The sequence below is a fragment of the Syngnathus scovelli genome, unplaced genomic scaffold (genome assembly GCF_024217435.2).
Source record: "Syngnathus scovelli strain Florida unplaced genomic scaffold, RoL_Ssco_1.2 HiC_scaffold_23, whole genome shotgun sequence".
In the NCBI taxonomy this organism is placed as follows: Eukaryota; Metazoa; Chordata; class Actinopteri; order Syngnathiformes; family Syngnathidae; genus Syngnathus; species Syngnathus scovelli.
In genome coordinates, this window is record NW_026061323.1 from 745,135 (window position 1) to 764,332 (window position 19,198).

Below are 19,198 nucleotides of genomic sequence, written 5' to 3' on the forward strand. Positions count from 1 at the left end.
TGGCGAATCCAATTTGTCCCAACAACCAGACGTTTTTCCTGGAGTGTTTTGAGGATGCTACAAGGGAGCCGCATGGGTATTTAGTGATAGATTTGACACCTTCATGCCCAGAACAATATAGACTACGTACAGGTGTACGACATAACCAGTGGCCTGTTGTTTATATCCCCAAATAATAAAACGATGATGAAGCTTTTAAAAACAAATGCTCCGTTACTCAAGTCTTTGTTTACATCCAAAATGTAAGCATTTGCCTTTACTGGCCGCATTCGCATTCGCATCGCTAGTGGTTTTATGAACAAACAACAAAATAGAGTTTGAAAACGGCGCAGACAATGTACCTGGTCTCCCCTTATCAGCTCGAGAGGCTAAGCTGGCCTGCCCCGACCATTCTTTGGATGAAGAGATGAAGCAGGCTTTGGAAAATAAAAATTTTAATTTAAAAATTTTAAAATAATTTAAAAAGATCAAAATTTGTCAAACTCTGATGCAACGTTACATAGGGTTGGTCAAACAAAAGTACTCTGAACAAATTCCTATCACGATTCGCAACGAAGGCAATGAGGCGGGTGAAAGAAAGATGACAGATTGTCAGGCAGGGAACAAGGCGAAGGACTCGGATGCAGAGTCGTTTCTTTCTCTGATTTATTCCAGCACACACACTGATCAAAAGTACAACTCAAAACGCCTCTTGCGAGGGAAACACGTGGCAAAAAGTTCAAACAAAAGCGTCGCACTGGGGCGAGACAAAAAGGCTATGGGGGATCAAGGCACTAACAAAAAGCGTCGCTCTCTGGCGAGACAAAAAGGCTATGGGGATCAAGGCACTAACAAAAAGCGTCGCTCTGTGGCGAGACAAAAAGGAGGAATCTTACTGAGAGCTCGGACGTCAAAGAATCGCTGGTGGTCGGGACGAGGCAAGACACACTGGCACAAGACAAGGGGAAGACGCGGACTAAATACACACAAAAGGGCTGGGAGGCAGGTGCTGACAATTAGCGCCAATCACGCCGGTGCCACAATCGGGATCGGGGAAGACAAGACAACCAAACACCGAGGAAGGAAACACGAACTGAAACGGAAGGGAAGACAAAATAAAACAGGAAGTAAAGTTACGACACCGACGAGACAGAAAACCGGAAAAATAAACGCGACCGCATGACACAGATAAGGTGACCGGTGAAGAATGGGGGGATATTGGATGTCATCTGACCACGTTCTCGCCGCAATGGCATCTATGTGTTGAAAAGATTATCGGCAGAGGATGTAAGCTGGACACCGCTAAGTGAATTCATTTTTAAAGGAAAACACTGTCAAAAGCTCACATATGAGCGATTTGTTAAAACATCTAGTCGTGGGTGGAAAAAAAACTAGCCGGTCAACCGGTAGGATGTACCGAATTTCTGCGTACATTAGCACAGCTTAATCTACCTGAATTAAGTGTCTCGAATCCCTTGGCTCGTGCTGATTTTAAACGTTTAAAATACCCCAGGGATGAAGATGAGGATGTTTCTTACGCAAAAGATGTAAGCGTGATAAATAAAAGAAAAAGAAAGAAGACCTCGCCGGTGGTAAAGTGGGTTAGTTATTAGATGTTAGATACTATTGTTGTCACTATTACTGAGAAAAAACACATGACTCTTGAAGGAATGAGGTCGAAATACAAAAAGTCCTGCCTAGCTACAAAAACAGATATGCTCAAACCTCATTGAATAAAGTACATAAGCAGACAAGCATATTCACATATTAAATAAATAAAAGAAACATTTTAAGCATATAATTATACATACACACCAAATCAATAAAGAAGACATAACTAGACATTTTTGATAAGTGGTACTGAGTGGTAATGCCCCCACCCACCTGGAGAGAAAGGACTCATATGTGAGGTTGCTGTTTGTGGACTTCAGCTCTGCCTTCAACACCATTGTGCCGCAGCGACTCATCTGCAAACTCGACGAGCTGGGCCTCAGTACCTCCCTCTGCAACTGGCTACTGACAGCTTCCTGGACCTAGTCTACTCGGCGCAAAAGGGAGCTTTCAAAGCCATCCCCCTCCCCTATCTGGGGCTTTCTGACCATCTCACCGTTTTGCTTTTGCCCGCATACAGACAATTGGTAAAGGCATCCAGGCCGGTTCGGAGGCAGGTTCGAGTTTGGCCTGAGGGTGCCTCCGATGCACTTTGTGACTGCTTCGACACCACTGACTGGGACTTGTTTAAGCAGGCAGCCACATACAACGATTGGACGGACATAGAGGAGTATACTGACTCTGTTACCTCTTACATCACGAAGTGCATCGATGATGTGACTTGCTCGAAATCCGTCGTCACTCGCGCGAACTGGAAGCCGTGGCTGACGGGGGCTGTCCTCAGACTGTTGAGGGCCAGGGACAAGGCTTTCAGAGCGGGGGATGAGGCTGGCTTGAGGACAGCGAGGGCCGACCTGTCCCGAGGCATCAAAGAAGCGAAGTAGGCGTTCTCGTGCAAGGTCTCCACCCACTTCAAGGACAGCAAGGACGCACGTAGCCTTTGGCGGGACATTCAGACCATCACGGACTACAAGCCCGCGCCGAGGAGCTGTGAGGGCGACGTCCGTCTGCTGAACGATCTGAACCGCTTCTTTGCTCGCTTCGACGCCCAGAACAGCACTTGCCCGCTGAAGACCACTCCCCCCCACACGAGCAGCCCCTGCGCCTCTCTGCCGACGGTGTGAGGAGGGCGCTTGCCGCTATTGACACCCGTAAGGCGGCGAGCCCTGACAACATCCCGGGTCGAGCGCTGAAGGACTGCGCTGGAGAGCTGTCGGGTGTCTTCACGGACATTTTTAACGTTTCCCTGCAGCAGGCCATCGTCCCCTCGTGTTTCAAGGCTGCCACCATCGTTCCTGTGCCGAAGAAACCTGCACCGTCCTGCTTCAATGACTACCGCCCTGTGGCACTGACGCCCATCATCATGAAGTGCTTTGAGCGGCTGGTCATGGAGCACATCAAGTCCGTTCTCCCCCCCCACCATTGACCCTTTCCAGTTTGCGTACCGTGCCAAGCGGTACTCTGAGGATGCCATCTGCTCTGCCCTCCACTCGGCCCTAACCCACCTGGAGAGAAAGGACTCATATATGAGGTTGCTGTTTGTGGACTTCAGCTCTGCCTTCAACACCATTGTGCCGCAGCGACTCATCTGCAAACTCGACGAGCTGGGCCTCAGTACCTCCCTCTGTAACTGGCTACTGGACTTCCTCCGCCAGAGGCCTCAGGTGGTGCGTGTTGGCGACAAAATCTCCGCCAGCATCACGCTGAGCACAGGGGCCCCCCAGGGCTGCGTGCTCAGTCCATTGCTCTTCACCCTGCTGACGCATGACTGCAGTGCGACTTACAGCAACAACCGCATAGTGAAGTTTGCTGACGACACGACTCTGGTGGGTCTCGAAGGGCGACGAGACTCGGTACAGGTCGGAAGTTGACCTTCTGACCACGTGGTGCAGGGACAACAACCTCTTGCTGAACGTCAATAAGACCAAGGAAATCATTGTTGACTTCCGGAAGGGTCACACAACACACCTGCCGCTGATCGTCGACGGTGCTGTGGTGGAGAGGGTGAGCTGCACCAAGTTCCTGGGGGTGCACATCAGTGAGGACCTCTCCTGGTCCGCAAACACCTCGTCACTGGCAAACAAAGCTCAACGCCGCCTGTACTTCCTGCAGAAGCTCAGGCGTGCATGTGCTCCTCAGGCAGTCCTGTCTACATTCTACCGTGGCACCATTGAGAGCGTCCTCACCAGTTGCATCGCTGTCTGGGGTGGTAACTGCACTGAACAGAACTTGAAGGCCCTGCAGCGCATAGTGAATATGGCTGGTAATATTATTGGTGCTTCGCTCCCCTCCCTGAAGGACATTTACACCTCCCATCTCGCCCGCAAGGCAACCTCGATTGCCAGAGATGTGAGTCACCCGGCTCACTCTTTGTTTGACCTTCTGCCCTCTGGGAAGAGGTACAGGAGCCTGCGCTCCCGCACCACCAGACTCGCCAACAGCTTCTTTCTCCAGGCTGTTAGGGCCCTGAACTCGCTACCCCCTTCTGCGTAGCGTGCGGCACTGTTGCGCTATATTCGGGAATGTCTGCTGTACGCGCACTTGCTCCTTTTTTTTCTGCTCCTCTTATTTATTTATTTATTGTTGTGTTATTTATTCATTATTTATTCAGCACGCTTTTGTTATACTTGTTTACTTTTTTGTCTGTTGTGAGCCATGTCTTGTCACCGTGGGATAGGGGGGAACGAAATTTCGGTTTCTTTGTGTGTCTTTGGCATGTGGAGAAATTGACAATAAAGCTGACTGTTAGATAAATTGTATATATATGTTATCATGCGTTCCCTAATGAGTACTTATTAATAAAGTTATTGCACAGAATGCTTGCTGTTTCGCCTTGCAGACGTCCACCAGTCCATAACAAGTCAAACGATGCTGTCTGGAGCTTCCTGACCTTCTACATCTCTGGGAATCCAAGAAAGCTGTTGATAGCTCAAATTATTTTGTTGATGTCTGTGACTTCTTATTTCACGCTCGAAAAGGAGTAGGAAGAAGCATAGCTTTTTAGATTCCTACCACTTTCTCACTTTATCCATTAAACCAATGATTCAACATATACTGTAATTCTACAACAGACCACAAGTAGATACACTTTCACACTTATTTTTCTGTTTCATTTTAACTTGTGTGTAGCCCTTTGGCACTTTTAGCCTTTGTACCCGCTAAACAACATATTTTTGTACATTCTTTTAAACTGGTGGATATTTGGACTTTGCTTGAGTTCCTCACTTAGATTGTTCCATAGTTTGACCCCAGTTATAGTGATGCAGAAACTTCTTAAGGTTGTTCTTATGTTTAAGATTTTGAAGTTGTGATTCCCCCTTAACTTATAACCTCCCTCCCGATTCCTAAATACGTTTTGGATATTTTCTGGTAGTTGTGTTGCTTACTTGCTATACATGATTATTGCTGTTTGGTAAGATACTATGTCAGTGGATTTTAATAGTTTGGATTGTATGAAAAGTGGATTTGTGTGTTCCAAGTAGTTGACTTTATGAATAGTCCTTATTGCTCTTTTCTGCAGAATGATAAGTGGCTGTAGTGAAGTTGTATAAGTATTCCCCCAAACCTCAGCACAGGGCAAGACAAGAGAACAATAAAGTGTACGAAGTGAATGATAATCCAGTAATTCTTTTGCTTTGTATATGACTGCCATGCTTCTTGAAATTTTAGACTTTACGTTTTTGATGTGTGGCCGCAACGGATGCGAACTGCCGTCAACCGTCATACCATCAGAGAAGAAGAAGGGGTGGCCTGTCCTTTTCGTCGTCCTTTTGTCGATTACGGTGAGTCTCTGCGTTGCTCTCTTTCTGGAACCGCCTTAAACGAGCACATGCGGTGATATTACCGTGTATTTTACCGACGTTTATCGTCGTTAAACAGATAGCGTTACTGTGTGTGTTTGTTTAGAGGACAAAAAGTTAAAATGCAGTTTAATTGACAGTTTCCACGCCGGTACGCGTGGACGTTCCACATGTTAGTTGCTATGCTAAGAGTCTTCTGGTCAGTTTTACACCCCCACGCATTGGCACATTGCATTCTACGAGATTGCGATTTAGCCGAGAAAGGGGTTGGGGTGGCACGTTGACGCACTAGTTAGCACGTCCGTCTCGCAGTGCAGACGTTCTGGGTTTAATTCTGGCTTTAACGGTTCGACTCGCTTCCAGGTAACACTGCGATCAAGCCAGTCGCACGGGAAGCGTGCCCATATTATAGGCTTTACGTTAAAAGAGAGCGAAGGAAAAGCAGGGCAGTGCTATAGTATGTAAGCGCCGGTATAGAGAGCGAAGGGAAAGCATTGCATTACGATAGCATGTAAATGCCGTTAAAGAGATCGAAGGGAAAGCATAGTGTGATAACATGTAAACGCGTCCGTTTTTTTTCCAAATGATAAATGTGTAAATCTCATCAGTGTATATCAAATTAACAAATTCTTAAAAAAATCTGAGGAGCATTCAACATGGGACTATCATCCTGCAATTTTTGCGGTCAAAACGTTACATGACCTGTGAGCTATTGAGTTAAAATGCTCATTTACAGTAATAAATCGGATAAAATAATAAGCATTCAACTGAAAATATGTATATCTCAACCAGGCCATGTGGGACGACCATCCTGCAATGTCACGGGCCATTAGGTCACATGACTCAGGAGCTATTGAGGAAAAATGCAAATATTCACAGTTATGAATTCATTTAAAATATTTGAAGCATTGGAATAAAGTTCTAAGTGGTGTATCACAACCAGCCCATGTGGGACTATCATCCAACAGTTTGGGGTCAATAGGTCACATGATCTGGGAGCTATTGAGGTAAAATTCTATTTCCAGTAATAAATTCAATTTTAAAACAAGCAGGCATTCAAATGAAATTCTAGGAGGTGTATCTCAACCAGCCCATTTGGGACTATCGTCCTCCACTGTTTTGGGTCAATAGGTAACATGACCTGGAAGCTATTGAGCTAAAATTCTAATATTTACAGTAATAAATTCATTAAAAATATTTGAACCATTGGAATGAAGATCTAAGAGGCTGAATAGCTCCCAGGTCATGTGACCTATTGACTTCAAACTGAAGGATAATAGCCCCACATGGTCTGGTTGAGATGCACCTCTTAGAATTTCATTCCAAAGCTACGAATATTTTGAGTGAATTCATGACTGTAAATATTAGCGGTGTAGCTCAATAGCTCTCAGGTCATGTGACCTATTAACCCCCAACTGTGCAGGATGATAGTCCACATAGGCTGGTTGAGATACACCTCATAATATCATTCGAATGCTTCAAATATTTTTTGTGAATTTATGACTATAAATGTTAGCGCTTTAGCTCAATAGCTCCATGTCATGTGACTTTTTGACCCCAAACTGTGAAGGATGATAGTTCCAAATAGGCTCTATGTGATGAATGCTTAAATTCTTTTCAATGAATTAATACTGTTAATAGCGTTTTTGCTCAATAGCTCCCAGGTCATGTGAGCCAATTATATTAAAACGCACTGCTGTGGCTATTTTGAATGTGTGCATCAAGATGGATGGATGAATGGAAGTATTGGAGTGTGTAGTGAAATTGTTGACATAAAATATTCTCTGCAGCTTTGCTTTGCAGACGACCTGCTAATCAACATGCAGAATGACGCTGGTGAATTTGTGGACCTCTACGTCCCTCGTAAATGGTGAGCAAATGTAATGGTTGTGGTACTTAAAATGCGCTTGTCGAACGTCAATCCTTGAAGGGGACAATGGTTGAGATATTTGGAGGCCAGGATGGAAAGACTGGCTTCACACAATGAGCACACTGTCAACCCCCACGGACTAGCAATTTGCCCCGTTGACATATTTATGTGTGTGTGCCAGGGTTGTCACGATACCAGAATTTCAGTCGTCGGTACCAATACCTGTGATTTTCCACAATTCTCGATACTAATTTGGTATCATGGTAAAAAACAGAATCGACTTACTTTTAAAATCACTAATCCATCTGCTATAGCCAGGAAGACTTGCGCACATACCTTCAACATGTGCCCAAACGTAATTTTGCATATTTGAGCCTTTGTATGCGCACTTTGTCTATGTGTTTGACATTAACTACATTTGGTGTTAGGGTTTTCCAGGTAATCTTTATCATAGGATTATGTTGGAATGCAACCGGTAATAAATACCTTACCTTGTCCTCCTTATCACAAGATCGTAAAACATCCGCTGAGATGTTTAGACTAGAGGACAAGGGCTTTCTATTCAGCCCACTCTCACCCCCACTCTGTTCTTCCTAATAAATATGTCCCTGCAGTTGGGAGAGACAGACTTCATTCCTTCAACGAGTGAACTCTCCACCTGCAGGTGTCTAAAAGAACTTGCCTGTCTCCCGTGTGGTTCTTGCAAAATAAGTTGGAGTGAGCAAATCTCTAACATTTGGCAACCAAATCACCCCAGCTGACTCATGCCAAAATGACGGCATTTAGGCATATTTGGGATAACGTATTTATAACGTAACATGGCACAACAGTGATAGTAAACGGACGAATCTATAATTGCTCCGGTTGCATCCCCCTTGAATGAAAAAATTTTCCACACACGACTCTTTGAGCGACCTGGCTTCTCAACGACCCGCCATGTTGGACTTCCACTGCCACTTGCTGAAGCCATTATTATGAAAGACCGAAAGTTTTCTTCTTTTCAGCGCCGCTGACTGCTGCTCGCGTGCGTATACTGTCCTTTTCAGTTCCGGCAAGAATCCACAACTTGCAGAGTGAAAAGTTAAATATTCAGTTCTGACGGTACCACAAAAAGCAGGTATCGACGTAGTTTTTGAATGTTGGTACCAAATTGGTACCGGAAGTATTGGTTCTTGTGACAAGCCTAATGTGTGCCGCAATATTACCATATTTTCCATACTACAAGTCGGTCTGGAGTACAAGTTGCACCGGCTGTAAAATGCATAATAAAGTAGAAGGGAAAAAAAAGTGTCGCACCGGAGTACAAGTCACATTTTTGGGGTAACTTTATTGGACAAAATCCAACACCAAGAACAGACAGGCTAAATAATACACGCTATGCTAACGTTACATAAATACAAATGAGGAGCTGAGAACAAGCCTGCCGTAACATATTACAGGGATGAGAATTTTCCGCGGATCCGCAGATTTCCGTGTTTTTTCCGTCGAAAGTAAGTAATCGTTTAAGTGAATCGTGAAATCCATTGGGAAAATGTTGTTTATATATGGGGCGGATTAGATGCGGCCAGGCAACGTTAGCCTCGGCGACTCGCGAGCATTCGCCCGCCTGCCGCGACGGCATCTTACGGAAATCGGCTTTCCTCTCTAAACCTAACTGACTGGCAGCAGTATGCAACAACATCCGCCTTATTTTTGGCAGCATTTTGGCGCTACTTTCGTCACATCATTTCTATTTGTTAACTTACGCGGAGAACTAAGTGTTTTTACACCGCCTCAATGTGAACTTGCGATTGGGTTTTCATCTCTTGTAGACGAGTTATTTAGTTAGATAGATCTAGGGATATACATATCATCGGCCCGCCCCAGACCGGCTACTTTTCAGTGTTTTTTCACATTTGGCATTCTCATCCCCGTTTGATAAGCTATGTGGTTGTCGATGTATGATGCAAAAAATGAACAGTTTTCATTAAAAGGAAAAACTCCAGAATGGATTGTGCCATTTTGATGTATTATATTCACCTTGGTAGCCAACCAAGCAGGAATATTTTTTTAACAAAACTGTTGAAATTGAGTGATAAAATTAATGGTTTTGGGGTTGCTATACTGCCAAAATCCAGGAGCTTAGCCCCCCTGGGCCCCCTCCGGGGCGCTGCCCCTGGCCCCCTGCGGCCCCCTAATGGGGGCATACGGCCCCCAGACACTGGCTATTTTTCAGTGTTTTTTCACATTTTCCGTTCTCATCCCTGATACTAACAGTTATTCAAGTAAGTATAAAATAAATAACACGTTTATTTATTAACACGTTATTGGTTCTTGTCACAAGCCTAGTGTGTGCTGCAATATTACCGTATTTTCCAGACTACAAGTCGCTCTGGAGTACAGGTTGCACCAGCTGTAAAAATGCATAATAAAGAAGAAGCAAAAACATGTCGCACCGGAGTACAAGTCGCATTTTTGGGAGTACAGACATGAATAGTGTCAAACGCACCTCTTGGATTAAGGTGCCCCCGGCTTCCCGGTAACGAGTTTGTTTTAGCCGGGTTCGGAGATTCGTCCGTAATCTAACCACCCGAGTTAAATTAACTCCACCGGAATCAATCTAATTTCTGTACGACGCCAATCCCTCTCAAGTCACCCGAAGCTCGTGCCGAGTAACTCAATTTGAGGCAGGACTTCGAAGTGACCGCATCGTATTGATGGCTCCCCGCTAATGTTTGAAGTTCTTATTCGTTACGGATATTTTTTAGATGTCTTTGTTAAGACCTCAGGGATTCGTTTGTATAGCGCACCCAAGCACTAGTTTTGCCGAAGTAAATGTTGATATGGGTCCGTTCCACTTGGTCGCTCATGCAGCGAGCCGACCAACTTTTTTATTCGAAAGAGAATCGAATTACTAAAAGTGTGACAATAATAGCATTTAAGAAGAAAATCAATGCACTTTATATGATTAATTCTAACTTCGTACACGTAGATCTAGCACTTAACCGTCGGAGTTCTTCACCCCTCTTAATTGCTTTAAAAAGAATAACAACTTTCTTAAACCGGATAAAAATGTCGTGCTTTATTTAGATTTGCCCAATAATTACTTTAGAAGGCAAGTCTATTTTTTGATCGTGTCCCGTTTAACTTTTTGCCGCGGTCCGACAAATTTAGGAACTGGGCCGCGCCCGACGGACAATCGAAATACTTTTATCCTCCTCCAACTCCAATGATTTATTTTAACCGTCGTCGTTATTTTATTTAGAAGAAGTAAATTTCCAACAATTCACTTTTAACGAAATCCACTCCTCCCTTAAATATTTACGAAAGTTATTTAATTCTCCAACTTTCTCGGAGTTAATTTTTCCGCGGCCCGTCAAAAAGGGGAAGCGGGCCTGAGCCTTCGGTTGCATATTCAGTACAAATCCGCGCACAACGAAGTAAGTAATATACAAAACACATTTATTGTAGAAACATGGAGTAGAATTACAAATCTCAATTACTCCAGAAACTGAACAATTTCACTCACTGATACCCGTGTTAATAAAATCATTCAATCCCAGAACAATTCGATTGCAAAACACAGCTCATAAAAAAGGGAAGAGGTAAATACCAGCTGCGTGCTATTTTTGGTGGAAGCAAAGTCGAGTGATCAGTTCGATCTTGCTTCTAAAATCCAAATTAGAGAAACAGGCTGGCCACGAGGAAGCCGGCGGCCCGATGACTATTCCCCCCTCTCGCTAAAATACATAAAACCGGTCATCCTCACCTAATTCTCATATAAAGTTGTCCAGTCCAATTTTTGGGAGTAAATCCAAGTTAATTTCAGTCCAGCGATCCTGCGTCTCACACAAAGATCTTTGGGACTTTAGAAAAAAAATCTTGAAACTCCTCCGGGCCTCTTCACGTATGAGCGCTCTTTTGGGGGAAAAAGCCCTGAAGCTGCTCCTGCAGGACCTTTTATAGACCTTTCCGTCCCCCCCTCCCCTTTCTTTTCTCCTGTACTTTCCCTATAGGGTAAGACTGCCCAGTTTTCCCACGCCTATAGAAGGGACTGGCCAGCTTTCTCACGCCTATAGAGGGAACTGGCCAGTTTTCCCACGCCCATAGAGGGAACTGGCCAGTTTCCCCACGCTTGGTTATCTGTGGCCTTCAGCAGCTGTTTCCGCCCTGACCACGCAGTACTTTCCACCAAATGCACAGCTAGTGGTAAAACCTTTCACTTCCCCTTTTCTTCTCTTTCTGTTACATGAAAATAACTTTTTAAAGTTACGCTTCAATTAACTCTGAAATAAAAATCCAAACCCTTGACCTACTTTTCTAAACAATTTATGTCACGCCACTATTCTCATAGTGACGGGTTTCTTGATCAAATTGACAAATAATATTGCTTAAAGCAGTTACAGAATACATTTTTAGCCAAGCAAAAAAATCAAAAAATAAAAATCACATTTGTGCTTCTCCAAACAATTTATGTCACGCCCCTATTCTCATAGTGACGGGTCTCTTGATCGAATTGACAAATAATATTGCTTAAAGCGGTTACAGAATACAATTTTAGCCAAGCAAAAAAATGAAAAAAATAAAAATCACATTTGTGCTTCCATGCGTGACTCACACTCTGACACCGTGCTACTCTTTTATTTCTATTTTACCATGTTTAGCTTATTGGCTCCTCTTTTGGTCTCACGTTTTGGTCTGGCGCCATCTTTTGGACAAATTTGGAATTTCAGCTCTGCCAATTTATTCCTGTGAACAATCCATATTCTACCATTTGCGCCATCTCTACCCCCATGTTACATGACAATAGGCATCCCCTGATCTTAAGCTCCCAAAAGGGCAAGGAAAAACCCAAAAAAAAACCTGCCAGGGGAAAATGAGAAACCTTGAGAAGGCACCACAGATGGAAGGATCCCCCTTTCAGGATCACCAGGTTTTGAATGAGAAAGGTCTCCTCTGCAAAACATGCAGTGAAGGCAAAGTGGCGGGCGAGTTTACGGAGGGAGAAATATGGAAGGAACGGAAGTTGGACTACCTCAAGCGTCACATTCAGCAGAAATGTCATTTGAAAGCTGTTGGAATTGTACAAAGACTCAAGATGGCACATTACTTTATTGCTTTATTGCGAGAGAGCGCAAAAGACAGACAGAAAAGGAACGAACTGTCACACAAAACAAAACCCGACCCCGAGCAAGTTAAAGTTCTCATTGACAATCCAGTCAAAACTCGGTTTTCGACCACAATCCGTTCCAGAAGGCGGTTCGAGAAGTGAATCGGTCGAATCCCGAATCTATTTTTCCCATTACAAATAATGGAAAAAAAAATAATCTGTTCCAAGACTAAAAAAAAACCCGCCCTTTTTAAGCATTTTTTTTCATTTGCGCATTTTTGTCCGATCGCGCAACTCCAGCGCAACCATAGCGCGCCGCCGACCACGCAACTGCACCGCGCTGGTCGCAATATTGTGACAGAGCCGTCGCTGAAATCTATAAAATATTTGATGTAGTTTCCAAAATTTAAGTGGACCTCAGTGCACAGGGATCTTAATTTGGTCCGATCGCGCAATCGCAGCGCGCCGGGCGCTCACTGTCGCATTGCTTTAAGAGCGTCTTTGTGTTTTAGGATGGCTTTACTGCTCCCACTTGTTTTCTGTGGAGGCATGATTAGGGGTGAATACAATCCTCAAAGTAACTAAAATACAATAGCGAACGGAGTCAGTCGGCATCCAGGCCGCGCAGTCGGGTTTTCTCGGGTCCTTTCAGCTTATCTCGTGAGGTTCGACCTACGAATTTTGTTTGACAACCGAAGCAAAAAAAATCTCGAATTTTTTGTTCGAATTCCGATTTGTTCGAGAACCGGGACGTTCGAAAACGGAGGTTTGACTGTATTTATTTATTTAACCTGGTGTTGCATACAGTGGTCCACAGTGTACACAGGGAGCTTGTGTTTGCACAGACACTTGAAAAATTAGAGCGAACACTGATGGTCATGTAAACAATGTTGGGTCTTCGTACAGTCCAACAGGAGAAAAACGAACTAAGCAAAAAGTAAAAACATACCAAGGATGCCAAGTTCCTCACTCAAAAGACCTGCAAGCCCACTCCGGTTGTGTTTTATCCCAGTATAGATACAGAGAAGCATTACACAGCTAGGGATGAGGACGGACGGCGATGATGATCATTTTCTCGATTTCATTGTTTTCCCCAAATCAAAGGCTCGGCATTCCATTGCACATAATGTTACGACACATTCCCGAAGCTATTTGGCTGACATGAGGCGTAGAGCAGTGTTTCCCAACCTTTTTTCATTCACGGCACACCTTTTCATTGGAAAAAAATCTCGCGGCACACCGCCAACAAAAATCTGTTAAGCTCCTACATTAAAATCAGTTATATTACAACGAAAGACGTGAAGTCCTATTCCTATATATGTATGGAGAGTCGAATAACTTAATAGAAATAAATACTAAGTATTCTTTAACTTGTATTCCTTTTTTAAAATAAAAGTGACAGTTTTTTTTAAAAAGGTTTTAGACGGTGTAAGAAATAAACTATTTAAAGTGATTGTGATTAAAATAAAAGAATCAACGTGATATTGTTTACCGTTTTATACTAGGTCTATAAATATTGCAACCATAAGAAAAAAGTCACTTGCTGTTCTGACAGCAGCTCAGTGGCTATCATCACAGTCGAGGTGTCTCAACTTGACTGTTTATTTTATGTATGTGAAAAATAACCAATCCAGGTTCTCCGGATGAACTGTGTGCTCTGATTTCCATTGGACCACAAACGCACCACAACCGTCATAGTTGTCTGTCACTGTCAGCAAAAGCACACAGCATAAACTGAATATGTGCTGATGCAATACAATCAGACCGAGACAATATGAAATCTCAAGATTCTCCGATTCTCGATTAGCAAGTGGCTGACCAGGCCTTGCGCGAACTGACGAGTGGTTTGGCGATCCTGTTTACAATGCGCTCCATAATTAATATTGGACAAACCCACGGCACAGCTGAACATCTCTCACGGCATACCAGTGTGCCGCGGGACAGTGGTTGGGAAACACCGGCGTAGAGAATCAAAAGTTAATTTGAAGAGAAGCGTAAGCCTTTTTACATTGCGTGTTGACGAGTCCCAAGCAGATAAGTAACGCGCCACATTTCATGTTTAGAAACGGTAACGGCGTTATAACAATTACTAGATTAATTGAGATTATCCGGCACTGGAAAAGTATAATGGCGTTATAAACGTAGTTGCCTCTCACGTCGTTAGTCCTAACACTTGTCTAAAACACGTTCAAACGTATTTGCGAGTACGCTCAAACTTGGACTTCCCATAATGCCTCATTGCATTGTGCATGCGTGAGTAAAAAGCTACTTTAAGCATTCTACATACCATTACCGTAATTTCCGGTATATAAACCACACCGGTGTATAAGCCGCACCAGCTAAAATTCGGGGATATTTTAGTTTTTTTCTTACATAAGCCGCACCGGACTATAAGCCACACGTGCACATGAGTTTTTTACAAAGAAAGACAGTACACAGAAAGCCGTTTAAATGTTTGAATAACATGCTTTAATATGTCTTTCTAAACATTGCCTGTGACGCAGCAGTAGTACCGCAGCAACACGGAAGTGTGCACGCGAGTTATTAACAAAGAAATACTGGACACAGAAAGCTTTTTTAAAGTTTTAATAACATACCTTAACATTTCTTTCCAAACACTGCCTGTGATGCGGCAGTAATACCGCAGCAACACGGAAGTAACACAGCACTAATGGGGTTTGATTAAATCAAACATACCGGTAAAAGTCACTGAGACGCGGCGGTAACATAGCAGCAACACGATAGCACAGCACTCACAGGGCTGGTTAAAGTAAAAGTAAAAAAAAGAGCTTCATCGTCTTCATCTTCCTCCTGTGCACTGAAACCATCAAAGTCTTCCTCCTCAATTTCCGATTGGAATAGCGTTAGCTATCCTTCGCCACACACTTTCTCAGTATCTCTTTCATCATCGTTTTTATCCATTTCTTCTAGCATTTTCCATGATGAGGGTCTGTTCATGCTAATCTTATTCATGCACGAAGCGCTAAATTACATTAAACTAGCGAGCGACACGTATAGCTCCAGAGTAGACGGGACCACGAAATAAAGAAAAGGGTGCCGCAACACAATGTCATCAACATCAACTGCCTTTAGCTTAAAAGCGGCATCATATGCATTTCTTTTGTCCCCCATAATGACGGTTTGTGTATAAAAGCTTCCTTTCAGTAATGTCCGTCTGGATCGCGTTCTGCGTGATGCGCGGAATGTTGTAAACACAAACTAGCAAGTGTTCTTCGGCGCATTATCTCTTCTTCTTCTGTCTCGCTCTTGCTTCCTGCTAGAGCGCCCCCTGGAGGCCGGAGGCCGTAAAACTCCATAAGTACGCCGCATCGCCATTTAAGCCTCAGGGTTCAAAGTAACCTTCTGAATAAAATGCATTAAAAGTTCACATTCATTACAACTTGTTTTTGATGAGCAAAATATCATAAGAATTGAATTTAAATGCTGATTGATTAGGTTTTAATACAATGCAGATGGTCCAAACAGCGCCACTGTTTTGTGTAATCTCTGAGTCACATGGCAGAGTAAGAGAAAGGGTTCAGAGCACAGGTGTCAAACTCAAGGCCCGGGGGCCAGATACGGCCCGCCACATCATTCTATAAGGCCCGCGAAGACAAATTGTGCATCAAATTCATGTGTCATTACTAGAATTGCAAATTGTCTTCACTTTTAATATCTTTTTAAAAAAATATTTGACCAGTTTTTACTCGTCTGATTTGAAAACGACTTATTTGTCAGTTTGTTTTGTAGCTTTTACTGTATATAATAGTGTTAAGAGTAAAAGTGATCAAGTCATCACAAAAATCACGAAAAAAATCTTATATAAGACGCACCTGACTATAAGCCGCAGGGTTCAAAATTTTGGAAAAAAGTCGCGGCTTGTACACCGGAAATTACGGTATGTGTTGGAAATGATATACTTTTTATCATTGGATTCTATGTATCTACTTTTGTGTGCAAGATTCTCCGCAGTATGTGACCATCTAGCCTTCTGAAAATGACTTGGGGGCATATGGCCGGCTAATGACTGGAGTCATTAGCCGCGCTATACAATAAGCCCCATAGTTAGCTAGACATGTTCAGATCATGATTGTCATGGGATGGGTGAAGCAGACAGAGGTCTTATTTAAGTTGAAGTCATGAGTACGGCACAGGGATGTATTCCCAGGGCCACTAAGACTAGGTCTTTGTTAAGCTAATAGTCATGAGACGTCCATACTGCTCCGTCCATAAGAGTATCCCATTTGTTCTGTGGTAATGAGATAACTATGGAATGTACTTCCTGCCTGGGAACCTACCCGATCATGTACACTTGCCCCTTTGTTTCTCTCTCAATAAAAGGCACGGCTAAATTCGAGCAGAGCGCGGATCTCAGCCACACTTGTTGCGTGTGTTTGGGGTGCGCCCTTCAGAAGAAAACGCTAAGCCAAAAAGACCTACCGCCTCTGAGATTGATTTCAGATAAATGTTGTCAACCCAACAGTATGTACTACAATTAACCCAGTAAAACTTTTTATTTGGCAGCAAATGTACAGGTTGTGGGTCCAATTTCGGCTACGGACTTTCTGAGTGGAGCTCGCATGTTCTCCCCATGCCTGCCTGGGTTTCCTCCTGGTATTCCAATGTTCTCCAATGTTGAATAGACGTGCATGGTAGGCCGACTGACGACTATAAATTGTCTGTAGGTTTGAGTGTTAATGGTTATTCGTCTATGTGTGTCCCGCGATTTGGTGACAACCAGTTCAGGGTGTCCATGACTACTGCCCAGAGTGCGAGGATGTGCTCCAGCAAAGTAGCACTACTCTGTGAGTAGGCATGTTCAGAGAGCAAGAGTGCGCTCCACTCCTATTAAAGGGTAACTCAACCCAACATTTTATTTAAAATATGTTATATATGCCCACAGGAGCCGAAATACATCATTCTTATTAATATTGCGTCCTTGGAATGAGATAAGTAACAAAATTCACTCGTTCTTATCCATCACAGGGGGGCAACCATATTGCCACTCGCTGCCGACTAAAAATGACATCACAGTTGCCAGGTCTCAAGTCAAAAACAATCGCAGTTCAGCTTTAGAAAACTGGTGAGCAAAATAGCCACTCGTTCAGATGGTGAAAAACAGGTGGATTTTAACTGTTACGTTCATATTCAACAAGTGAAAAAACATCCCTGCGAGTGAGCAAATCTCTAACACCAATCATAAAAGGTGTTAGAGTTGTGCTCACTCTAACTTATTTTGCAAGAACCACACGGGAGACAAGCAAGTCCTTTTAGACACCTGCAGGTGGAGATTTCACCCGTTGAAGGAATGAAGTCTGAACCCTCCTTCCTGCAAGGGCATATTTATTAAGAGAAACAGAGTGGGGGTATGAGTAGGCTGAATAGAACGCCCTTGTTCTAGATCAAGGTGCTCCAGTACTGGCCAGCCCAGTCACCAGACACGAACATCATTGAGCATGTTTGGGGTAGAATGATGGCGGACGCTTGGAAGACAAAACCAAAAAATCTTGAACTCTTGAGAGGCACGCAAGACTGCATTCTTTCCTGATGATTTCATCAATATGAATCATTGTCGAACCGCATGGATGCAGTCTTTCAAGCTCAAGGACATCAATTCAGCTACAGCTTTTTCAATTGCCTGTGATGGGTGAGTCGAGTGACGTGACCGATATCGAACAGACACCGCTGCTATGCAAGTACGTGAACTCTAATGGGCCGCAAGAAGAAGTGATCAAATTGACACCACTATTTTTCTTTAGATTATTTTAATAGTAGGCATACAACTTATGTATTGACACTATGTTGCATTATAAAAGGCTTTTAGATTTTTAAGGCTCCAGACAGGTATGTTTTTTGTTTTTTTTGGGCCAATATGGCCCTTTGAACATTTTGGGTTGCCGAACCCTGGCATAGACAAAGAGACGTGCTTACGAGCAGTGTTCCCTCTAAGCTGCGCAATTGCGGACTGGTCGTGCAGTCTTGGCGCACATGAAATTACATGCTGCGCACAAAATACAATTCAGCATAAACTGATTGATTAAGATCTACTGTTAGACGTACTCTAATCTAATTAAGTGGATGAATGATTTTCTTTCTGTGCCTTTTTGTAGTGTAAATCAGTAATTGACAGTTGTCCAGCCAATGATATGTTTCACTTAGGCTACATAGTATATGTATGACACATATGTATCCTGCCTATCCATGCAGCGCGGCAGAGTCAAGCGATGCAAATGCTAAATTAGCTAATCATGGCGAAACGAATGAGCAGCGACACATCCACTCGCCAAGCCAAAATAAATAAGAGATGCTTCTTTTAAGTTTGGATGGCTGTCGGAGTGTGTGCAACTACAAGAGGAAACAGTGAAACTGGGTGAGAGTTTCTCTTTTTGAATGAGAAAGGTCTCCTCTGCAAAACATGCAGTGAAGCCTAAGAGGCGGGCGAGTTTACGGAGGGAAAAATACGGAAGAAATGGAAGTTGGACTACCTCGCGCGTCACATTCAGCAGAAATGTCATTTGAAAGCTGTTAGAATTGTACAAAGACTCAAGATGGGAGAGCGGATCGGTACGTTATTGCAAAGAACGCAAAAGATCGACAGAAAAGGAACGAGCTGTCACACAAAACAAAATCCGACCCCGAGCAAGTTAAAGTTCTCATTGACAATATTTATTTATTTATTTATTTATTTATTTATTTATTTATTTGTTTGTTCATTCATTCATTCATTCTGGTGTTGCACACAGTGGTCCACAGTGTGCACAGGGAGCTTGTGTGTTTGCACAGTCACTTGAAAAATTAGAGGGAACACTGCTTACAAGGCACAATTAGAGCTTTCTGGAAAGCCAGGAT

The 19,198-nt window shown here is 43.4% G+C and overlaps 1 protein-coding gene across 1 annotated transcript in view; it reads left to right on the forward strand.

Annotated features, from left to right (window-relative positions):
- The window catches only part of LOC137839856 (small ribosomal subunit protein eS21-like), a 132,614-nt gene that overhangs the window by 23,931 nt on the left and 89,485 nt on the right, over nt 1-19,198 (forward strand). The window contains exon 2 of the mRNA XM_068649694.1: nt 7,181-7,260. Coding sequence (XP_068505795.1) covers nt 7,211-7,260 — 50 coding nt within the window. The 5' untranslated portion in view covers nt 7,181-7,210. The remainder of the gene's footprint in view (nt 1-7,180; nt 7,261-19,198) is intronic.